General features: G+C 35.8%; 5 protein-coding genes across 7 annotated transcripts in view; 4 read left to right on the top strand and 1 right to left on the bottom strand.

Moving 5' to 3' along the window:
• The first annotated feature begins 428 nt into the window (after positions 1–428).
• Positions 429–5,287, top strand: LOC104730904 (formin-like protein 5). Its single transcript, XM_010450147.3, has 6 exons — positions 429–1,185; positions 2,010–2,622; positions 2,716–3,337; positions 3,425–3,624; positions 3,702–3,937; positions 4,066–5,287. Exons 1-6 carry the CDS (start codon positions 1,009–1,011, stop codon positions 4,921–4,923), a joined length of 2,706 nt encoding a protein of 901 aa, XP_010448449.2. The 5' UTR covers positions 429–1,008; the 3' UTR covers positions 4,924–5,287.
• A 282-nt stretch (positions 5,288–5,569) lies between these two features.
• LOC104730894 (histone H2A.6) lies at positions 5,570–6,823 on the bottom strand. Its single transcript, XM_010450136.3, has 2 exons — positions 6,473–6,823; positions 5,570–6,032 (listed from the first exon to the last, which is right to left on the bottom strand). The coding sequence occupies exons 1-2, from the start codon at positions 6,659–6,661 to the stop codon at positions 5,829–5,831; spliced, it is 393 nt and encodes a 130-aa protein (XP_010448438.1). The 5' UTR covers positions 6,662–6,823; the 3' UTR covers positions 5,570–5,828.
• A 2,023-nt stretch (positions 6,824–8,846) lies between these two features.
• Positions 8,847–10,913, top strand: LOC104730884 (uncharacterized). Its single transcript, XM_010450127.2, has 2 exons — positions 8,847–9,872; positions 10,124–10,913. The coding sequence occupies exons 1-2, from the start codon at positions 9,095–9,097 to the stop codon at positions 10,783–10,785; spliced, it is 1,440 nt and encodes a 479-aa protein (XP_010448429.1). The 5' UTR covers positions 8,847–9,094; the 3' UTR covers positions 10,786–10,913.
• A 5,895-nt stretch (positions 10,914–16,808) lies between these two features.
• On the top strand, positions 16,809–19,649 carry LOC104730866 (ankyrin repeat-containing protein BDA1). 3 transcript variants are annotated; one of them, XM_087488415.1, is made up of 3 exons: positions 16,809–17,581; positions 17,748–18,033; positions 18,775–19,649. In XM_087488415.1, the coding sequence occupies exons 2-3, from the start codon at positions 17,878–17,880 to the stop codon at positions 19,489–19,491; spliced, it is 873 nt and encodes a 290-aa protein (XP_087344541.1). In that variant the 5' UTR covers positions 16,809–17,581; positions 17,748–17,877; the 3' UTR covers positions 19,492–19,649. The 3 variants fall into 3 exon arrangements, with proteins under 3 accessions (XP_087344541.1, XP_010448410.1, XP_087344547.1); XM_010450108.3 differs by having other exon boundaries at positions 17,163–17,585; positions 17,754–18,033; positions 18,775–19,632; XM_087488421.1 differs by having other exon boundaries at positions 17,214–17,581; positions 18,823–19,649.
• A 369-nt stretch (positions 19,650–20,018) lies between these two features.
• Positions 20,019–25,030, top strand: part of LOC147949139 (ankyrin repeat-containing protein BDA1-like) — a 47,970-nt gene continuing 42,958 nt past the window's right edge. Inside the window, exons 1-3 of the mRNA XM_087470182.1 lie at positions 20,019–20,094; positions 20,245–20,277; positions 20,368–20,915. Coding sequence (XP_087326308.1) covers positions 20,019–20,094; positions 20,245–20,277; positions 20,368–20,915 — 657 coding nt within the window. The remainder of the gene's footprint in view (positions 20,095–20,244; positions 20,278–20,367; positions 20,916–25,030) is intronic.

Below are 25,030 nucleotides of genomic sequence, written 5' to 3'. Positions count from 1 at the left end.
AAATAAAAACTTAATATAGAAAATTATTAGAGTGACAAAAATGTAGGATTATTACTATAAAACTTAATATAGAAAATTATTATATTACTATAAAACTTAATATAGAAAATGTAGGAATATTTTTATATTATTACCATAAAACTTAATATAGAAAATTATTGTAGTGACAAAAATATTAATTAGTGAGATGTCTAATTCTCATTTGTTAATTAAAATCTTAGGTGGATGGTGTGAAAATTCAAAAAGTGTTAAATATGAAGTGGCTAATCCTTATTAATTATTTAAAATCTTATGTGAACATTTTTAGAAACTTATATTTTTATTTAGTATAGATTAATAAGATAATAAAATAAAAATATATTATACTTAAATTGATTGAATTACCTTTTCCCCCTGAAGTAAGAAATAAAATCAAGAAAAAACAGAATAAATAATCCAATATATCAATAACTCTGCGTAAATTTCGCGAGTTTGAGTTTTGTGAAAGAAAAAAAAACGAACGAAAAAGCTTTCGAGAAAAATTTAATGAAGCTTGAGAGCTAATTTCTCCGTGAAATTTTCTCGTCGTAAAAAAAAAAAAGAAAAAAAGGTTGAAACTTTTGTTTGGTCTCGCTGGTCAAAATTTTGGGTTTGGTTGAGAGCGCACCGACGACGACGACAATCACCATTGAGCTTTTTGGTATTGGATCTGGCAACAATCATTAGCACCAACTCTTTTTACCTTTTGTGCTGTCTCTTAGTTTTCTCAAAACGTGTATTTGATCTCTCGGTGGCATTGTTCTCGAAGCTTCATCATTGAATTGGTCATTCAGGGGGGTAATTGCGTCGAAGTCAGCTCCAATTTTCTCGATCAGGGTTGGTTGTGTTTAAAGTTTCGATCTTTATCGAAATTAATCAAAAGGGTTGTTCTGCATTAAATTAGTGATATTAAATCGTTTCATTGAAGGAGCTTTTTTGATTACGTCGTTGTTGTTGGAGTAATATTAGATGAAATGAGAAGCAATAGATATGTTTGGAATGATTCGAGGAGGAATGGGTGATCAGAGTTGGACTCGTTTAGTTTTTTGGTTGATTCTGCTTTCTGGGTTCTTGGTGGTTACCTTGGAAGAGAATGCAGAAAAAGATGAGACTTTTCTTAGTCAATTCATGGCTCCTCCTTCAACAGGGCAGGTCAATACCCAAATGGTAAGCCCTTTTGTGCTTTTCAAGTCTGTTTGATTCTTTTTTTTTTTTTTACATCATTTGTGATTGGGATCTATCTGAGAGAGCTTAATTTGTAGAAGCTAGGAGATCTTGTAGCTCTGTAGTATACTTTTGATGGGAGAGTTGCGAGATATTAGCTGTTTCTTGCTGAAAAAACTAGGCTTTAGAGACTGAATTTGCATTTTTGGTTTTGTGTCATGTTCCCTGAAAGTATCCAAGTGTCTGAGAAAGAAATCATGTAGATCATTACGAGATGCTTATATCCTTTCCTCCTATATAAAGTCTATGGTTTCGAATATGTGTCAATCATGTATATTCTAAAAGCTAGATCTAATCAATGGGGTATATATTCAGAGTGCATTTTGTTGCTGCTGTAGCTTTCAGTTTCACGCTTGTCGAGTTCCAGGTTTTAGTGGGACTCTCTCTTCTAAAGTAGTTTTAAACCTCAGTTTCGGATATGTAGCTACGGTATTCAAGTTAGGTAGATCGAATGTAATATCTAGAAGATCCTGTACCTCTGTTGTAGACTTTATCCAGAGAGATATGTGAGTCATATTCTTGCTGAAAGTGTTAGGTTTCGAGACTAAGACTGCGTTATTGGTTTTGGTTCATGTTTGCTATAACAAAAATAAGATCATCTCAGAACGCTTACATTTTTTTCATCTTGCAAAATAGTTTGTATTCCCATTTGCAATTGTGCTTGGATTTATTAGTTGGCTGTCTATTAGTTAATGCTATGATTTTCAATTTTTCTTATATAGCTTTTTAAGTTGTTTGTCTCATGTCTTTCGTACAATGTTTGACAGGTAGAAACATCATGGTCGCAGCGTTGTTGGCAAGATTCTGACTGTGTGAAGGAAGCTGTCGCAGTATTCAATCTATGTTTTCCAGGTTCGAAGGACAATAGGGAACTATTTGGTTTGAATCATTCCCATCTAAAGCAGACTCTTCTTGATTGTATACAAGAGAAAGGAAAGTTAAATGGTCATAACCCCGAGTATCTTGAGCTCTTTTCATCTATGGTTGATACTCCGAGGAGAAACCTAGCTAGTAGACCTGGCTCTTCCCCTTCTCCTTCTCCTTCCCCTCCCCGTCCTCTTAAGCGTAATCCAGGCCCACCTACTCGATCAAAATCCCCACCTCCACGGAGATCATCTCTTCCCCCATCAAGATCTCCCCCTCCTCCTCCTAAGAAAAACGTTTCTAAAACTCCAAAATCTGCACCTGTCTCACCTGCGAAAAAAAAAGAGGATCATCAGAAAACAATCATCATTGCCGTTGTTGTGACTGCAGTTTCTACGTTTTTGCTTGCCGCATTATTATTCTTATGCTGCACTAGGGTTTGTGGAAATGGTTCAGGAGGCAGGAAAAATGATGAACGGCCTCTTCTCAGTTTAAGCAGTAGCGATTACTCTGTTGGTAATAATATATCCACTTTCTCACGGTACTAATCTAACAAGAAATTTTGTTGAATATATAAAGATTTAAGTAGTTTTTTTTTAACGTTTTCAGGTTCCTCCATCAACTATGGTGGTTCTGGCAAAGGAGAAAAGCCGGGTCATCAATCTTATAACATTTACTCAAACCAAGGAAAAATGTCATCATCTTTCGATGGAAGTAACTCTGACGATTCGTATACGTTAGAAGAAAGGATGTCACAAGAAGGAATGCATAATAGTAGTATTACCAATTACGGGATGCCACCTTTGAAGCCTCCACCTGGAAGAACAGCTTCTGCACTTTCAGGGAAGTCTCTTTCTGGTAAAGTGGAGCCACTTCCACCGGAACCACCCAAATTCTTTAAAGTATCCTCAAAAAAGGGTTCTGCTCCTCCTGCGCCAGCTCCAGCACCACCAATGCCATCTTCAGCTGGTCCTCCACGACCACCTCCTCCAGCTCCTCCACCTGGTTCTGGTGGGCCTAGGCCGCCACCTCCTCCTGGACTTAAAGGACCACGTCCACCTCCACCGATGAGTCTGGGCCCAAAAGCACCCCGACCAGCTTCTGGGCCAGCAAAGGCATCAGAGGATGATGGTCCCTCCAAAACAAAGCTGAAGCCATTTTTCTGGGATAAAGTTCAAGCAAACCCAGAACATTCAATGGTTTGGAATGATATAAGATCAGGATCCTTTCAGTGAGTAAACTTGCTAGCTTGTTTCCCCAATATTCTATAACTTTCATACAGTAACTGAATACAACTTATTTTATGATGCTTTTCCAGGTTCAATGAAGAGATGATAGAGTCGTTATTCGGATATGCAGCAGCAGACAAGAATAAAAACGACAAAAAGGGGTCCTCTGGACAAGTTACTTTACCTCAGTTTATTCAGATTCTGGAACCAAAGAAAGGACAAAATCTATCAATTCTTTTGCGTGCTTTGAATGCGACAACAGAAGAAGTGTGTGATGCACTTCGCGAAGGTAACCTTCTTTTCCTTTATTTTTTCTAGGTGGAACATTGTCCCATGTGTTCTCTAACATAATTTTCGTTGAATTAGGAAATGAGCTTCCTGTAGAATTCATTCAGACTCTGTTAAAGATGGCACCAACACCAGAAGAAGAACTAAAGCTTAGATTATACTGTGGTGAAATAGCTCAATTGGGAACCGCTGAACGATTCCTGAAAGCAGTCGTTGATATCCCTTTCGCTTTCAAGCGTCTAGAGGCACTTCTATTTATGTGTACACTCCATGAAGAAATGGCCTTTGTTAAAGAATCATTTCAGACATTAGAGGTATGTTTCCTAATCTTAAACAAAAACTATGTTCTGGAAAGGAAAACAGATTACAGAGTTTCTTAGTCTTTCTCAAATATTTTGTTTCTTTTCCAATCTAAACGCATCTTCTTTTGTGTATATGAAAGGTTGCTTGTAAAGAACTTAGGGGAAGTCGGCTGTTCCTGAAGCTCTTAGAGGCCGTTCTTAAGACCGGAAACCGAATGAATGATGGTACATTCAGGGGTGGTGCTCAAGCTTTCAAGCTGGACACTCTTTTAAAATTAGCAGACGTCAAGGGCACTGATGGGAAAACAACGCTCCTCCAGTTCGTTGTTCAAGAGATAATTAGGACTGAAGGTTTAAGAGCGGCTCGTACGATCAGAGAGAGCCAAAGCTTCTCAAGTGTTAAAACAGAGGATCTTTTAGCCGAGGAAACCACTGAAGAGGCAGAAGAGAATTACCGTAATCTTGGACTTCAGAAAGTTTCAGGGTTGAGCAGTGAGCTTGAAAATGTAAAGAAATCTGCAAACATAGATGCTGATGGTTTAACAGGGACTGTTCTTAAAATGGGTCATGCTTTGTCGAAAGCTCGGGACTTTGTCAACTCAGAGATGAAGAGTTCAGGCGAGGAAAGTGGGTTTCGTGAAGCGCTTGAAGATTTTATTCAAAATGCTGAAGGTAGCATCGTGTCAGTGCTCGAGGAAGAGAAGAGAATAATGGCTTTGGTGAAAAGTACAGGGGACTATTTCCATGGCAAAGCTGGAAAAGATGAAGGGTTGCGTTTGTTTGTGATTGTGCGTGATTTTTTGATAATCTTAGATAAGTCCTGCAAAGAAGTCAGAGAGGCACGAGGAAGACCCGTAAGGATGGCCAGAAAACAGGGCTCTACAGCCTCATCTGCTTCTGAAACTCCAAGACAACCACCTTCAGTAGATCCTAGGCAGAAGCTGTTTCCAGCTATTTCAGAGAGACGCATGGATCATTCTAGTTCAGATTCAGACTAAAGAATTTACAAATCTCTGGTTTTGCAACATGTTAGGACATAAATCCTCTGCGGTTTTGCTGAGAGCTTCTGAAGATGTTTTTTTTCTGCTGGGAGTGGAATGGCATTAACTCACAGAGATGTCAGGTTTTAGTCAGTGATGATCAGATGAACAAACACAAAGGAAGCATTTGGAGTTGTTGACTTACACTGTCACTCTCTTTTCCTTGTACTGACATTTTCTACTTTAGTTTTAGAAAACACACTCATCATTTTGTTTTCTTCTTAAATCTTGTTGTGCCATAGAATAGTAATCCTTTTGTGTTTACTGTTGTAATATTACTATCAATAACGTTTATATATTCTTTTTTTTTTTTGAATTGAAACCAAAGCAATCCAATTTCTAAATCCAAGTACGAAGAGTTCCTTGTTGCAGAAAGAGACGAGTTTATCTTTGATCACAAATGATTTGTAAAACTCCTTTAGACAAGAAACTCTCAAACTCAATTATGTAAATAATACTGAAACAAGATGTCCAAAACAAAGCCCCTAAACAACTGATAGAAAACAAAAGCACTAGCTAGTTGTTGTTTTTATTGAATCAGAAGCGAAACAGAACAAAAGAGTCAGCAAGACATTAGACCATCAGGATTGTCATGTAACACTTGTTTTGAAGCAAGAAACACTCGAACTCAATTTATGTAAATAATATTCGAGACTTTTGATATATATTCACACAGAAACTGAAACAAGAAGTCCAAAACAAAGCCCCCTACTAAAACAACTGATAGAAAACAAAAGCACCTAAACAAAAAAGCACTAGCTAGTTATTGTGTTTATTCAATTCAGAAGCGAAAACACAGAACAAAAAGGAGTCAAGCAAGACGTGTTTCTTCTATATCATCATCCTTGTGTTTTTGAGAATCTCTAATCTTCCTGAGGCTTTGAAGGTCCAGACTTCTTAGGGAGAAGAAGATTGTGGATATTGGGCATCACTCCTCCGTTAGCAATCGTCACATCTCCAAGAAGCTTGCTTAGCTCCTCGTCGTTTCTAACAGCGAGCTGAATGTGACGAGGAACTATACGTGTCTTCTTGTTATCTCTTGCTGCGTTTCCAGCGAGTTCAAGAACCTATAGAGAATGATTTTAAACACATCAGTTTCAGTCTCAACCACACACCATTAACGACCCCAAGACGATTAAACACACCCAATTCAAGTAACTTCCCAAAAATGAGAACTTTAACAAACAAATCAAATTAGTTTCCATATTAGACAACGTTCTATGCACACAGTTGCATAAAGTACAAAAATTTCGATTTTAGACTAATCTAATAAACTCAAAAGTATGTTCATTTACGATACAGAACGAACCAATTGAAACAAAATTGAGAAAATATATGTAAAGTTTTACAATTTTAACTAAAATTCCCCAATTTCTGAAAATTCAAGAACCCTAGATTCGTCTTGGATCGCCAAAAAAAAAAAACTAATCACGCAAAAACAGAGGAAGCCCTGATAAAAATAGGTAAAGGGAATGAGAAAGAGATTGGGAAAGTAAAAAAAAGTAACCTCGGCGGCCAAATACTCAAGAACAGCGGCGAGATAAACGGGAGCACCAGCACCAACACGTTCGGCGTATTTACCAGCTTTCAAGAAACGAGCGATACGACCAACAGGGAATTGAAGCCCAGCTTTGCTACTCCGAGACGTTGCTTTCTTCGCCGCACCGGATCCCAGAGTTTTCCCACGACCCGCCATTTTTTTCTCAACAAACAAACTAACTAACCAAAAGAGCTCTCTCTCTCTTTTTTTTTTCTTTCTCTACAGCGCAAAAATCGAAAATTTTTCTTGACGAATTAAACAGAGAAGAATGACGATTCTTTATACGTATATGTGTGTTAGAGAATAAAGTTATCAACCAATAAGAACAGAGTACGCGGATCATATATGTATTAGCCGTTGATTAAAACTATATCAATGGCTATGATCTGTTGCACCGCTTCACTTTTTCTTTGTTGGTTTCTTTTTGGACGAGGGAATTTCCAAATTTTTAACGTAAAATAATTCGATTTATTCTATTATGGGCTGGTAAATGATATAAATGGGCCGGATATGGGCTTAAAGTAATGATTTTGTGTTTTATATAATAAAAACCCAACTCTAATCCCACGAGAACCTCATAAACGTAGCAAATTTTGCTAATGTGGTGTTTTTATAAGCTTTTGTTGTACATACTACATGTTATATGTAACATATATATACATCACCAATTTCAAAATTTTTAATTTAGTTTTGATTACTATGTTACTTTGATGAATTACTATAAACGTCATCCTAAGAAAATGTTATGTTAAGAACAAAAAGATATATAGCTAGTATGAAACTGTCTGGTGTCCACCTAATAAATTTTCAGTATTTAGTAGATGCAACATGCTAAGTCACACGATATTAAGATATCAAAAGCTAGATTGGGGCAGACCAGTCAATGTGGTGAGGTCGAAATGATGGCCCTGTTGTTTTTTTAGGTTTTAAGGCATAACTGGGAAACCCAGAACAGAAGGACAAATCTATCTATCAATGTGTGTTTTCAAAATTCAATCTTTCTAAAATTTAATGTTCTTTCATTTAGAATTCAATATGGCTATAACGACACCCACACCTAACTTCATTTATCTACCACCCTTTGCGATATCTACAAGTCAATATTAAATGCAGTTTGAAAGTTTGACAAAAATATACTACTATAACTTCTGATTTTAAAAATTCTTATTTTGATCCTTTACAATCATGTTATTGTCATCCATTAAGAAAATTCAATTTTCTAAAATTCTTATTCTTTCTCTTCCTCTCGTGAAAAAAAAACTGATATTTCAAGACTTTAGTATTTACTTACTAGAGTCTAGAGTGATAAAAGTTACATGGTATATTAGTCGTAATTTTTTAAAAAATGTGTGCAAATATTATCTGAAGTTCCAAATGTTCTATATATATTTTTTGTCGTCAATATTTAATGTACATAATTTTTGTTTGTCTTAAAGATAATGTACATATTGATGATTACTGTAAATTGATTAGTATATTCCAAGAAATGTCAGACGCTTCATTTGCTATTGTGGGAGGGCTTTTAATAAGAGAGAGTGAATTGACAGATGCAAGCGGAAAGAAGTGAGTTGATGAATTGAAATCAATGTTCTTTTTTTCAATTTATTTCAAAACTTAGCTCCTATAGCTAACTCTCATTTCGTTGTCACTGGACAACAATTTGTCATCATTATTACTTGGATGAACTTAGTTATGATAAGTGAGTGAATACATAGTTCTAGCCTGACTAGGTTTCGGACATCGTAGAAGCTTAGCTTAGTCCAAATATTAGATTCGTCAAATATGACATTTGTTTATTTACGACTAATCGTATTCTTTTACTAAAATTCGTAGAATCTCACCGGTGAACTTGCCCACTAACACACTCATTGATTGACGATTGTATTAACTGTAATTAAATTTTGTAAGAGACAGTTTAAAGGAAATTCCAAAATTTTGGAGATCTTCAATGTATCTTTTAAAAAACCAAACTCATTGAATTCATTATTGAATTATGGTTAACATTCATCCTCTTAATGAATGCAAAGTTCATGAAATTTAGATTGTCTTTTTGTTTTTTGTTTACCTTGCATCAAACTGTAACCAGAAAAGAGACTCCATCACTCCAATATTCAGTTTAACGAATAAAAAGACTAATTAGAATAATACAACAAAATGAGTATACTATTTCATGATTCATGAACAGGTGTTGTGTGGACTTGTGAAGTCTTTTAGTTTGTTTTTAACACTTTATAAGATTCGCAAAAAACAGTAAATGAAGTAAACATTCTCTCGTGTTATTACATCGGTGAGTTGAGTCTGGTGAGACATTATAGACCATCCTTTAGATTCATATGCACGTACATGCCTTCTTATATAAAAATACTACTAAAACCAAATTATTTTCTCATATCTCATTTAATAATTTCAACTGTATACTAGATTACTAGTACAAGACAAAAACTTCACTTGCTTATTTTGCTTCTTCTACTTCTTCATTAATATTTTTATTATTATAGTACCACTTCCAAAATAAAAATCCCCACAATTTTTCAGAAGAAGATAGAGAAAGAGAGAGAGAGAGAGAGATATCAAAACAAACAAAGAACAATGGAAGATTCAAGTAGAAAAAGCCAAAAGAAGAAGAAGAAGAACAAGAACAACATCCCTACTGTTTGGTTCTCACTCAAGAAGTCTCTCCACTGTAAATCCGAACCATCTGATGTCCACGACCCTACTAAACCATCCACTACCAATAACAACACCAAACAACAACAACACCTCTCCTCCATCTCCACCAAGAGAAACTCCAGCATAGGAGGCGCCGCCGTGTGCGGTGGTGGCTTATCAGGATGTTCAAGATCGATAGCGAATCTCAAAGACGTAATCCACGGAAGCAAAAGACATTTCGATAGACCACCACCTATAAGTAGTCCTCGTTCTATTGGAAGCAATGAGTTTCTCAATCCCATTACTCATGAAGTTATCCTTAGTAACTCAACTTGCGAGCTTAAGATCACTGGTGTTGGTGGAGACATGGCTGCTTCACCTACCGGAGCAGCAGCAGATTCCGGTGGTGGCGGCGGAGGAGGGAATGGTCGGTCAACGACTTATGTGGGTATGTTGAGACCAGGAACACCGATGCATTATCTTAACCGTTCAGCTTCTTACCGGAGCCACACAAAAAAAGGATCTTCTGCTCTGTCCGAGAGAGACAGAGGAGGAGGAGGAGAAGGGTTTCATACAAACAGGAGAGTTTCATTAGAGATGAACAGAGACTCTCCCATTAATGGAGGCAACTCGAACTCCTCTGTTTCTTGTCATAAATGTGGTGAACAGTTCAATAAACTTGAAGCTGCTGAAGCTCATCATCTCTCTAAACACGCCGGTACGTATCTCAAAGTTCGAGTCTTTTTTTACAATCTTCACCATTCAAACTATGCAATTTGGGTTTCAGAATTACAAAAAGTTTCCAACTTTATGAGAAAAAGTTCTTAAAAATCTCAACTTTATCGAAAAAAACAGAGTTTTACAGTTTTAGGTAATAAAAATCTCAACTTTATCAAAAAGATTGGATTTTGATTATGCAATTAGGTTATAAAGGTTTTAATTTTGATATAATCTTTATCCAAATTGCAGTATCGGAGCTAGTAGAAGGAGACTCATCAAGAAAGATAGTGGAGATAATATGCAGAACGAGTTGGTTAAAATCAGAGAACCAATGTGGAAGAATCGATCGAGTATTAAAAGTTCACAATATGCAAAAGACGTTAGCTAGATTCGAAGAATACAGAGAGACAGTTAAAATCAGAGCGAGCAAACTTCAGAAGAAGCATCCGAGATGTCTAGCAGATGGTAACGAGCTGCTTAGGTTCCACGGAACAACAGTGGCTTGTGGTTTAGGTATAAACGGGTCAACGAGTATATGCACGGCAGATAAGTGTAGTGTTTGTCGGATTATAAGAAACGGGTTCTCGGCGAAACGGGAGGAGAAGAACAATGGGATTGGTGTGTTCACGGCTTCGACTAGTGGGAGAGCGTTTGAGTCGATTTTGGTTAACGGTGGAGATCATCAGAGTGGGGATGTTGTTGATCGGACGGTGAGGAAAGTGTTGATTGTGTGTAGGGTTATAGCCGGGAGAGTGCATAGACCGGTGGAGAATGTGGAGGAGATGAATGGGTTGATGAGTGGGTTTGATTCGTTGGCTGGCAAAGTTGGTTTGTATACAAATGTGGAGGAGCTTTATTTGCTTAATCCTAAAGCTTTGCTTCCTTGCTTTGTGGTCATTTGCAAACCCTAAACAAAATTAGTGTTTTTTTTTTTTTTTTTGGTCTTTTGAGGGAAGAGTCAATTGTTATTTTTGTTGATAAATTTGTTTATCGTTATGATGAGAATTGAAATCAATAGAATTTGGAATGAAGTTTGTAATTCTTACTTCTAATTTTGTTGCATGTTGAAATGCGTCAGAGTGAGAATTTGGTTTCACGGGTGGCCTGTTGGTAAAAGTGCTACTAAAGGCCAAAATTTTTACTATTAAGTAACAAAAAGTTAATTGAAAATGAAATAACAGAAATATTATTTTTCTTGACGACGAGAAAACCTTTTCAAAATTTTGGAACATGTGTTCTTAAACAAACTGTAATGAGAACATGTCTTAAACAAACTATAATGAGAGCATGTTTAGCTGAATTCGTCTCAGAGTTAGATGCTGGAGTCGAGTCGATCGAGATAGACGAGGGGTCTTGTTGAAATGGCGTTAATGAGTTGAGAGAAATTCAGTTTCCACTCTAAATGTTTTGATTCGCATCTCTATAGCTTCACACTTCAAATAGAGCTTAACCAATTCATCCACTATGTCAATGGTCTCCATTGTTCCTTTTTAAGTAATTGATTAAGGAACATGTTTTTTACCATTTGCCCTTTCACATTGTTCTTTTTTTATTCATTATATACGAAAATATATGAATATATGAATTAACCACATTATTAATATATTGTCGTTCAAACATAAACTTTATTATCAAAATATTTTTCACCATTCATAACCAATAAACATTTTTGTTATCTTTTGCTTCAATTTTTTTTTGGGAGCTATCCCCTTTTAGTCCTAGATTACGTCTAACATTGTTTCATATAAAAGGCAGGGCAAATAAGAACAAAAATAACATTAATGGTGATTAGGCATTTTGTTAAAACGAAAAAAGTAAATGGTCCATAGGATTCATAATGGTAGCGAGACAAAGCTTACGTCAAAGGTGGCGACAAAATTCTATCCCATGCAAAAATTTATTTGGAGCTTTAAATATATCTATCTGCAAAAGCCACCCACTCATAATTATCCCCTGAGAAAATGAAAAAAAAAAAACAACTCTGAATCTCCCTGAGCCCAATAATAAACTCCAAATTTCAAATCTTGAACTTTCGAATTTTGAAAATATATATAGTCGATTACTAAATCTACGGCTCTGCCAAATATTTAACGATCTTAAAACTAGTAGGAGTATCATATGTTTTGTCAGAAAAAAAAATCTAATTTTTGTTAAAGAAGGAACAATGATTATATTGAAAACTAAAGACAATATAATAATTTGTATTAATAGTAATTTTTTTGTATTAAGTTTCTTTTTTCCCCCATTTTATGATGCAAATTGGTATCCAACAGTATACATATGTAAATGTAATTAAGTGGATACCTGAACACCGTACGTATATTGTAGATTTAATTTGGAGAATATGAATCGTAAATGTGCTAATCCACAGAACAAAACAATCAAAAATTGGATATTTTGTATGAGATATATAAGAAGAAAACTAGTATATTGGAATGAATGACAACGAGGCCTGATATGGACAGTGTATCTACTTCAACCTAAGTAACGGTGGGATCACACCACATGACATCTCTTGAAGACAATTAATTTTGATTTTGATTTTTCAGTCGACAACAATCTTCTTTCATTTGGTCAGAAACAGTCGACAACAATCTATGTCGTAATATTTTCAGATCTTTTTTATATAATGACCGAAACGTAATCCACTTATAACTCGTCTACTACGGCTCTCGAAGTATGTGACATACAGAATAGAAATAGAATAGTTAGACATTAAAAATGATAGTCTAAATATTTGTTGTTATGTTTTAAGCTACTCTTTTGACATATTATTTTCTTCGTAGTTGCGGCAATCATGTAACCTACAACTACAATAGTACCATGCGTTCCTAATTACGTTTATGAAGAAACACTGTATCCATAAAAATAATTCTCGTTCGGAATGGAGACTAGTAGTTTGTGATAAAGATTCGAAATAAAGCAACATTATATAAAAGAAACGAACGATTACTAGTTTACCATTAGATCGCATGCATGATATGTGGTATGCCATGGAGTTGTTTGTCAAAGTCAATAATTTTAAATGTAACATCACCTCTTGGCTAAATATGAAATAAATATCAACTTAAAATAAATAAATAAAAATATTTGTTTAATCAAGGATATATATTTGGCAATTCTAAAAAGTTCTCTTAATTTTGTCCTTTCATAATTTTTATCTCTTTTTTTTGTTGGTTGACTAATAAGTTTAAAATTTCAATAAAAATAAATCTATATAATAATAACAATCTGAAAAAATGCCAACAACAGTTGCGACTTTTCGTCGTACCTTTTCGTTATATATATATTTTATTTTATTTTGAAAGAAAATTTCAACAGTTGCATCTTTTTAAAAAATTGCATCTGTTAAATGTAGAGTTGTGTCTCTTACAAACAATTGTGTCTATTCGAATGTTCACATCTATAGAAATTTATATATAAATGACTTCTTATCACTGTATTTAAATATTCTTTTTTTATATATTTTTGACAGAAAATTTCAACGGTTGCGTCTCTCTAAAAAGTTGTGTTTGTTAAATGTAGAGTTGTGCCTCTTACAAACAATTGTGTCTATTCAAATGTTCGCATCTATATAAATTTATAGATAAGTGACTTCTCATCATTGTATTCAAAATTTTTTTATTTTATATTTTTGACAGAAAATTTTCACAGTTGCGTATCTCTAAAAAGCTGTGTCTGTTGAATATAGAGTTATGTCTTTTACAAACAGTTGTGTCTATTTAAATGTTAGCATCTTTAGAAATCTATATATAATAACTTCTCATCTTTGTATCAAATATAATAATAACAATCTGAAAAAATACCAACAATAGTTGCGACTTTTCGTCGTACCTTTTCGTTATATATATATTTTATTTTATTTTGAAAGAAAATTTAAACAGTTGCATCTTTCTAAAAAGTTGCATCTGTTAAATGTAGAGTTATGTCTCTTACAAACAGTTGTGTCTATTCAAATTTTCACATCTACAGAAATTTATCTATAAATGACTTCTCATCACTGTATTCAAATATTCTTTTTATATATTTTTGACAGAAAATTTCATCGGTTGCGTCTCTCTAAAAAGTTGTGTCTGTTAAATATAGAGTTGTGTCTCTTACAAACAATTGTGTCTATTCAAATTTTCGCATCTATATAAATTTATAGATAAGTGACTTCTCATCATTGTATTCAAATTTTTTTATTTTATATTTTTGATAGAAAATTTTCACAGTTGCGTATCTCTAAAAAGTTGTGTCTATTGAATATAGAGTTATGTCTTTTACAAACAGTTGTGTCTATTCAAATGTTCGCATCTTTAGATATCTATATATAATAACTTCTCATCATTGTATCAAATATAATAATAACAATCTGAAAAAATGCCAACAACAGTTGCTACTTTTCGTCGTACCTTTTTGTTATATATATATATATATATTATTTTATTTTAAAAGAAAATTTCAACAGTTACATCTTTCTAAAAAGTTGCATCTGTTAAATGTAGAGTTGTGTCTCTTACAAACAGTTGTGTCTATTCAAATGTTCACATCTATAGAAATTTATATATAAATGACTTCTCATCACTGTATTCAAATATTATTTTTTTATATATTTTTGACAGAAAATTTTAACGGTTGCGTCTCTCTAAAAAGTTGTGTCTGTTAAATGTAGAGTTGTGTCTCTTACAAACAATTGTGTCTATTCAAATGTTCACATATTTATAAATTTATATATAAGTGACTTCTCATCATTGTATTCAAATTTTTTTTATTTTATATTTTTAACAGAAATTTTTTACAGTTGTGTATCTCTAAAAAGTTGTGTCTGTTGAATATAGAGTTATGTCTTTTAAAAATAGTTGTGTCTATTCAAATGTTCGCATCTTTAGAAATCTATATATAATAACTTCTCATCATTGTATCAAATATAATAATAACAATCTGAAAAAATGTCAACAACAGTTGCGATTTTTCGTTGAACCTTTTCGTAATATATATATATATATATATTTATAAAAAATTTCAACGGTTGCATCTCTCTAAAAAGTTGCGTCTGTTAAAGGTAGAGTTGTGTGTCTTACAAACAGTTGTGTCTATTCAAATGTTCACATCTTTATAAATTTATATATAAGTGACTTCTCATCATTGTATTGAAATTTTCTTTATTTTATATTTTTGATAGAAATTTTTTACAGTTGTGTCTTTCTAAAAATTTTCGTTTGTTGAATATAGAGTTGTGTCTTTTACAAACAGTTGTGTTTATTCAAATGTTCACATCTTTAAAAATCTATATATAAATAACTTCTGATTATTATATTCAAATTTTCTTTATATTTGTATTAGTTAAAAGAAAATTTGTTAGAAATGACGTCTCATTACTGTGAGAAATTTATTGCAGTTTGATATATTTTGTTAATCGTTGTAATATTTCATTATATTCAGTCTCTAGGTATACAACCATCATCGAGGGTTTTCATTCTATTGGTATGAATCTAAACCAAAATTTTTGTTTTTAGCTGTTAAAAAATATGGTTCAAGTTGGTTTTTTCAGAAAATGAGAGCATATTGGCTTGTATATGTTTGTTTTTTTTGTCACAAACATATATATATATATATATATATATATATATTTGTCTACTCCATGTTTTTTGATTAGAAAACTAATTGTATTATAGAAAACAGTATGGATTTCTATATTTCTATTTTTTTTTAAAAAATATCTGATTATGAAATATCAAGGTAAAAATAAAACTAAAATATCACAGTTTGTTCTATTATATTTTCTACAGTTGGGAATATTCAGTTTGTTGGGAGATGGAAAACTGATGATGAACAGAAAGATTGACGGTTGAGATGATTTTCCAATAAACTATCTTGACGACAAAGACTTATCTACAACTTCATATAGATTAAGGGAATTTGTATATTTAGTTCTAGTCATAATACACTCAAATTGAAATCTTAACAACAAAAGATATTGAATATGAAATATTATAAAAGTTTGAAAAGGTTTTGGATTCTGACTGCCAAAAAAAAAAGAGGAGCATGTGAGAGCAATGAACCCGGCCGTCCTTGGCCGACAATCTTTCTTAGACGCGCACATTGTGATGCTACACCATACACCTAAATGTTATTGTTATAAGTTCTAACTATTATTATTCCCCTCTCATATTTATTATATTATATATTATTTATGTATGGCTCGGAATAATTAACCAGCATCTTACGCGGAGAAAAATTAGTAATAAGTACATTCAATATTGGATTAACCATGTATATATAATCTATTATAATTGGCAAAAATTTTAATGACTATAGGTTGTTTTTCATCTATAAAACGATAGTTGTTTGTATTACATATACATTTACAATACTGCCTTTATGAATATTGATGTATTCTTTTTTATATGAATATATAATTGAGTTTTGATTTAAATAAATAAAATAAGTGATAATTTCTGTTTAGTTATATTCAAATTTGAGATGATCGGTAATTTTCTTACTGACTGACTGAATAGTAATATTTATATTCATTTCTTATGAAGTAAAAATTGATTTTGGAAATAGAAATATGTTTGAGTTATGCTAAAAAGGATTAAAATAATTAATAGAAATGAATTTAAACAAATCATTATGTCAATTTATGAATGGTCCTCAATTAATGTTTTTAATATTTATAATTTGTTATATGATTATTACGTATCCTAGCGTTGATTTACTTGTTCTGTGCTACGTGAGAAGCCGCCTTTGTCTCCTTCTTGTTAGTTTCTAGGCAACATATCTGAGTGACCAATTTAACTGGTGCTAATTAAGTCAATACACTCACTACTCCGACTCTATCCTCACCAAGACTCTTTGGGGATGCCACTGGCGTCAGCTTCGCGTCACCAAGATTGTTTTGGGATGACGTGGGATCCTTATAGATTGCGTACGTCTTGCTACGTAAATGTTTAGGGCGTTAACGTTGGTCCATTGAAAACAGAAAAAAGTTCGATTTTTACATGACCCTTGAATCTCCCTTACCCAACCCCAAAAGCCAACTGGACCTCCTCACTTGGAAAATTCTTATATGCTTGTTAAAGAGCTCCTCTGCCCGTCCACAAACGAGTGGAATCCAACAGCTATTTGAAGCCTCTTACCTCCAGAAGTGGCATATACTGGTCCTCACTAACGCTTACATTATTTATAACAGTCCAAGGCAACAATTGTATGTATCCTACCGAAGCTGCCTTTGATTCTTCTTTCCAGTTTTTTGGCAACATCTCGAGTGACCAATGTAATTGGTGCTAATTAAGTCAATAGACTCACTACTCAAAAATGGAAAACACTATATAACTATGCTCCCATATGTTAAATTAACGACACTACTTACTTTCTTGGTCATTACAATTATTTTTCTTTCTTTGTAAACTATGGAATCAAGATTGCTTGTGGTTACTCAATCGGGTAGTGTTGGTGATTTATATTCTCTTATTCGGGCGGATCCACACATTCTTCACAACGTCGACGTTTTGCCTTTTATCCACACACCTCTCCACGAAGCGTCATCTGCTGGGAAGATGGATTTAGCAATGGAACTGATGATGCTAAAGCCATCTTTTGCCAAGAAACTAAATGAGGATGGCTTTAGTCCGTTGCATCTCGCTGTTGAGAATCAGCAAGTTGACTTAGCACTAGCGCTAGTCAAGTTTGATCCCAGTCTTGTTCGTTATCATGGAAGAGGAGGTATATTTATATTACTCCCGATTGCTCTAAATCATAATTCTTATTTGTTCTCCGGAATTTTTGGTTAGGTTGATGATAAATATATTTCAAAAACATTTAATAGTATGGAAGTTACTTGGTGAGAAACTTAATTTAAATTATTTTTGGTCATAACTCATAACGACAGGTATGACACACCATTCCATCTTGTGGCAAAGAAAGGTGGCGTCGATCTTCTTACAGAGTTTCTTCGAGCATGTCCTGAAAGCATTAGAGATGCGAACGCCAATGGACAAACTGCTTTACACATCACCGTCATGAACAAAAGGTATGAAGAGCTCAAAATTCTAACAGGGTACATGCAGAGAATGCGCAAAAGTGATGCTGCGTACACTGAGAATGACGTCCTGAACAGGCGCGATCGTGAAGGCAACACGGCTTTGCACCTAGCGGCATACGAGAACAATCACGAGGTATGTAATTTTCGATATTTGTAGAGTGAAACTCTCTTGATATACTCATACGACTTCTTTGAACGTTTTATCCTAGATATATTATGTTTGGGATTTTATGCAGTATAACCTCCTGTTTTAAAAATCCTCGTCTAACACCGATTACACTACGCAAAATCGCTAGATCTACCCTTTCCGCCTCGATTAATGACTAATCCTTACCTAGCATCAATTATTTGATTATACTTGTTTAATTCGATTATATCCACCTAATTCGATTATCACCCGCCTAAAGTTTTGTTTTAAACTTATGATTTTATGTGTTTACCATAATTCTAAAGACAATTATAGTTTTATATTTTATTTGATGTTTTTTAACATAAATAGAATTATACATATATTTAATACTATATATTTATATACTTTATTATTTATTTAATAAAAAAACCTTAAAACTAGTCTCCGATTAATCTCCGTTTAATCTCTGATTTTTTTGCTAGGTGTTAGGCCTACCCCAACCGCCCGACTAACGCCTAGCGATTTTTAAAACATGGATATAACCACATATAATATCACTAATAGATTATAGACCTATAATATAGAACATTGGTAGACCCCAAAATTGTAGAGTGACATAATATTATGGCGTTTAGTGAAATTCTTATAATATATCTTGGTAGAGTAAAACTCTAAATTCACGCGTTTCTGTCCGCTTGGAGAGTCTAATAAATAGTTTGTCGTGAAACATTTATAAATATACAGGCAGTAAAACAGTTGTTGAAATGCATTTCACTGTACCGGAACATCCAGAACAAAAGTGGCATGACAGCCCTTGATGTCTTACGAGCCAGTGGATCTCACATGAACAAAGATACAGAGAAAATGTTACAGAAGTCAGGGGGTAAGAGCGGGTACTCTATATCTAAAGAAAAGAAGACTACACCGATGTCTGTCTTCTTGAGAAAACCCGTCACTTTCTTGGAATATTGCTCTACGGGAATGGCACGTTACAGGAGCCGCATGTCCGATGGAGCAAGGAATGCTCTTCTAGTGATAACAGCTCTTATAATCACATCTACTTATACTACCGCAATCCAACCACACGAAAAAGACAAACTAAATAATCAAGATCACGTAGAACTCTTATTAGAGATTTTTCTACTATGGATATGCAATACTGCAGCCTTTTGCTCATCAATTGCCTTCACATATATACTCTTACCACTTGGTAAAGCATATGCTTGGTGGTTTCTCTTTATCACTGCACCTCTCATGGGATCTTATGCAATTTCAATTTACGTGAAGTATAGACGGATCACTGCGATCTCAGACTTGTTCACCTACTTGTATCTGAGTATCGTATTCTGTTTCCTCGTGTATTTCTTCATATTTTACGTGAAATGGAAGAGGACTACGAATAAGAAGATACAAAAACCCAGAAATGAGCTGATGTCGCAACAGTTTAAGATCATGGTTTAGCCATTTGAAGTGTTCGTTCTTTGTTTTTTTTGTTTTCCTTCTTTGTTCTCTGTAAAATTTTGTTTGTTTTCAACTTTATCCAACATATATAGCTTTGTATTTTGGAAAACACTCTTAAATATTGTATCTTTTGAATAAAAATTACGTGTTTAAGGTTATGGCGGAGTCATATTAAAAAGGTTTAGTTCGTGGTTCAGCTTATTTATGATCAGCCGGTCTAACATAGCCGCGCCCAGTAAGGCAAATAACGATCAATAAATTGATTATTGAAGAGTACACCGGCATAAATTCGATGAAAATTTCTTAACCTTATATAGCAATTAAAAAAAAATTAAATGGAGCAAGGAGAAAAACCTTGAAAGGGTTATGATATTAAAAATTAGCTACATTTGACGTTTGCATTGGCCTTGATTAGAAAGTATATACAGTAATGTATGTATTTACAGTCAATATTGACTTACGACAATGCTTAACTCGTTTCTTGATCTTTTTTTGTACTCAAAATTATTTTTTCTTTCTTTGCAAGTATGGATCCAAGATTACTCTTTGTTACTCAGTCGGGTAGCATTGATGCTTTATATTCTCTTATTCAAGCTGATCCATGTATTCTTGGAAACTTCGACGCTTCGCCGTTCAACCACACACCTCTTCATGAAGCTTCCACTACTGGGAATACAGATTTAGCAATGGAACTAATGATTCTTAAGCCATCTTTTGCGAAGAAACTGATGATTTAAAGACGTGATCTTGAAGGCAACACGGCGTACAAGAATAATCACCAGGCAAGTTCTTAACCTTCTTTAATTGTTGTTAAGGTGTTTAATGTGTGTGATCACTGTTAAGCCATGTAATGAAAACATGCGTATATGCAGGCAGTAAAACAGTTGTTGAAATGCATGTCACTGAACCGGAACACCAGTAATAAGAGTGGCATGACAGCCCTTGATGTCTTAAGAGCCAATGGACCTCACATGAACAGAGATACAGAGAAAATTCTACAAAAGGCGGGTGGTAAGAGCGCGGCTTCTCTATCCAAAGTTGAGACAACCTCTATTTTCCTAAGGCAACCTGCCACTTTTTGGGAATATTGCTCTACGGGAATGACACATTTTATTTTTAGGAGTCGTATGTCAGATGGAGTACGGAACTCTCTTCTAGTAATAATAGCTCTGATAATCACAGCTACTTATCAGACCGCGGTCCAGCCAGAAGATGAAGCTAAACAAGGAAAACATCCGGATAACCTCATATTAAAGCATGTGCTACTATGGGGATTCAATACTATAGCCTTTTTCTCTGCTATGGCCTTGACATTTATACTGTTACCAGTTGGTAGAGCATATACTTGGTGGTATATCTTCATTTCGGTATCTCTCATCTGTTGTTATGCAATTTCTGTGTACCTTAAGGTCAATTACGAACCGGTATTCCTGTTGATGTATTTGATCGTCATATTTGGACTACTCATTTATCTACTTGTATTCTACGTGAAGTGGAAACAGGTAAATGCCACCATCTTGGCTCTAATACCAAAAAAGGTGACCTCAGAGAATCTTGGTGAGTTTAGACTAGTGTCTTGCTGCAACACAATTTATAAGGTCATATCTCGTATACTTGCCAAGAGGCTCAAGCTATTCACCAACCTGGCAGTTCAGAGTATGAAGGAGTAATCATAGGACCTGATTTGATTACGATCTTCATATATGTTAACTGTATATATTATCATTTATTCTCAATAACTCTTGTACAATACTCTAGCTTAGTCCTATGTTTGTATATATATCAGCTGTAATACATCAATAAGAATCATCCTTCAATATACAATCCTATATGGTATCAGAGCGGGTTTAAAAAAAAAAAAAAAAAGTTCTTTTCCTCTTCTCTTCTTCTTCATGTCGGCTTCTTCCTCTCCTACGATGACTGATACCATCGTCACAAACACTAATCACACTCTTCTTCACATCAATATGACTAATGTCACAAAACTTACTCCCACAAACTATCTCATGTGGAAGCTTCAAGTTCACGCTCTTGTTGCTGGTTATGGCCTTGTTGGTCATCTTGATGGTTCCACGCCGGTTCCATCTTCTACTCTCACCTCCGAGACAGTCGTCTCTGAAAATCCAGCCTTCGTTAATTGGCAACGTCAAGACAAGTTAATTTATAGTGCTCTTTTGGGTGCTATCTCGCTTAATGTTCAGCCAATCCTTTCTCGTACAACCACTTCCTCTGAGATCTGGAGTACTCTTGCGGAGACGTATGCTAAGGCGAGTAGAGGCCACGTTCAACAGCTGAAGGATCAGCTCCAGACATGGACTAAGGGATCTCATACCATTGATGAGTATCTTCAAGGTCTCACCACCAGGTTTGACACTCTCGCTAATCTGGGCAAACCGATGGATCATAATGATCAAATTGACTTGATTCTTGCGGGTTTACCAGAGGACTACCGTCCTATCATCGACCAAATTGAGGCTCGTGATGTCTCTCCTACAATTCCATATGTCCATGAGAGGTTACGCACTCGAGAAGCCAAGCTCTTGTCCAAAGCAACGCTTGTTACGCTACCTATGACAGCCAACGTCGTCACTCATCGTCCTGCCAACAACAACAACAACAACAATCGCCACAACAATCAAAACAAGCAGCGTTCTAACAATAACTGGCAGTCCTCTTCCCGATCTGATAATCGTCAGCCTCGTCCATACTTGGGCAAATGTCAGTTCTGCAATGTTCAAGGTCACTCTGCTCGGAGGTGTCCTCAACTTCAGCAGCATGTTTCTTTTTCTCGCCCACAAAACAGCAATCCTTTCACGCCCTGGCAGCCACGTGCAAATCTTGCTCTCGGTTCGCCCAACAACTCTGATCCGTGGTTATTGGATAGTGGTGCTACACACCATATTACATCGGATCTCCAAAACCTTTCTCTGCATCAACCATACTCCGGCAACGATGACGTCTTGATCGGTGATGGTTCTGGTCTGAAAATAACTCATCAGGGTTTGACGACTTTGCCTTCTCTTACTCGACCTCTCGCTTTAGAAAATATCTTATGTGTACCCAACATACACAAAAATCTTATTTCCGTCTATCGGTTATGCAATTCTAATCAAGTTACTGTTGAATTTGCTCCTGCTTCCTTTCAGGTGAAGGATCTTCACACGGGGGCTCCCTTACTCCAAGGCAAGACTAAAGGCGAACTGTATGAGTGGCCGATGACAGCTTCTCACATTCATGCTCTGTATGCCACTCCCAGTTCGAAAACCACTCTATCCTCCTGGCACTCTCGGCTTGGTCACCCTTCATCTTCTACTTTAAAGACAATTGTCTCCAAGTTTTCTTTACCACTTTCATGCTCTTCTTCAAAACATTTTTCTTGTTCTGATTGCTTACTCAATAAAACCCACAAACAGCCTTTTGCTGTTTCCTCTATTCAATCCACCAGACCTTTACAATACCTTTTTACTGATGTTTGGACATCACCTATTCTTTCTCTTGATAACTACAAGTATTATCTCATTTTTGTGGATCACTATACTCGTTACACATGGTTTTATCCACTCAAAAACAAGTCGGATGTGAAACATACCTTCCTAGCCTTCAAAGCTCTTGTTGAAAATCAATTTCGTGAGAAGATTCAAACTTTGTACTCTGACAATGGTGGTGAATACATTGCGCTTAGTACTTACTTATCTACACACGGGATTGCTCACTTTACCTCTCCTCCGCACACGCCTGAACACAATGGGATGTCTGAACGCAAACATAGGCACATTGTGGAAACTGGTCTTGCTCTCCTTTCTCATGCTTCGATGCCCAAAACATATTGGCCGTTCGCTCTTTCTACGGCTGTCTATCTTATCAACAGATTACCAACGCCAGTGTTGTCCAATCAATCTCCCTATCAGAAACTATTCATGACAACTCCCAACTACATGAAGCTAAGAGTTTTTGGGTGTACCTGTTTCCCATGGCTTCGACCTTATATGCCTCATAAGCTAGCGGAGCGATCGAAGGAGTGTGTCTTTCTTGGTTATTCGCCATCACAAAGTGCATATTTCTGTCTTGATAAATCTACTGGTCGTGTTTATGTATCCAGACATGTTCAATTCGTTGAGACTGAGTTCCCGTTTGCTCAGTCCTCGCCATCGGTCGCTGCATCTTCCTCACCGTCTTCAACTTCATCCGCCACTCCCGTTTCACTCATACAGTCTGTCTTGCCTCCTCGTGGGATCCTTCACTCGTCCTCCTCCTCTGCTTTATCTCCTCCGACTCATTCCTCGCTGAATTCATCATCGGTGCCGACATCGTCATCTCAGGTATGTCCTCTATCTCCGACTTCTTCGTCTTCTTCCCCCTCTTCCTCTGAGCCCACTGCTCCAAGACAAAATGGGCCGCAGCCCACGGCCTAGCAACAACCACTAAACACAAACCCGATACATCCCTCGTCCTCATTCCTTAATACTCCATCACCAAATATTCGCACAACCCAACAAATTAATCCCCTACCACAAATTGAACCGAACCGAACCACGACTCTGTCTTCCCCTGTTTCGCCAACGATCACCACACCTGTTACCACACCTTCTCCCTCGCCGTCATCTCCTCCCTCATCTTTGTCACGTTCACCATTGCCACCATCTCCATCGCCGGCTCCATCACCTCCACCAGCTCCACCAGCTCCGTTACCGGTTCCTCCACCTGCGAATAATCGTCACTCTATGACTACAAGAGCAAAGAAGGGCATTGTCAAACCAAACAAGAAATACTCTCTCACTGCTCAAGTCTCGGCTCCTGAACCACGTACGGCGAATCAAGCTCTTAAAGATGATCGTTTCCGGCAGGCTCTCACTGATGAAATCAATGCACAGTTACGAAATCATACATGGGATTTAGTTCCCAAACCGTCGTATCCAGTCACTATCGTGGGATGTCGCTGGGTTTTCACAACCAAATACAATTCCGATGGCTCCATCAACAGATACAAAGCTCGTTTAGTCGCCAAAGGGTACAATCAGAAGTCTGGTCTTGATTATGAGGAGACGTTCAGTCCCGTTGTCAAGTCAACAACGATTCGTGTGGTTCTTGGTGTCGCTGTCGCATGTGATTGGCCTATACGTCAACTTGATGTTAATAATGCTTTCCTGCAAGGAACTCTCATGGAAGAGGTATATATGTCTCAACCTCCTGGTTTTATCGATTCTGACAATCCGGATCATGTTTGCAGATTACGCAAAGCTATCTACGGTTTGAAACAAGCTCCTAGGGCTTGGTACCTTGAGTTGAAAACTTATCTACTTGCGGTGGGTTTTGTAAATTCAGTCGCTGATACTTCTCTCTTCATTCTTCGGAAAGGCTCCTCCATCGTATACATGCTTATTTATGTTGATGACATTCTAGTCACGGGTAATGATCGATCCCTTCTGTCTCATACCTTGGATAGCTTAGCTACTCGCTTTTCAGTTAAAGATCATGAGGATCTCTCTTACTTCCTTGGCATTGAGGCACGCCGTGACTCCACTGGTCTTCACCTGAATCA

Source organism: Camelina sativa, chromosome 2 (assembly GCF_030686135.1).
Source record: "Camelina sativa cultivar CO46 ecotype springtype chromosome 2, ASM3068613v1".
Classification (NCBI taxonomy): Eukaryota; Viridiplantae; Streptophyta; class Magnoliopsida; order Brassicales; family Brassicaceae; genus Camelina; species Camelina sativa.
This window is presented reverse-complemented; position numbering and strand designations above follow the sequence as displayed.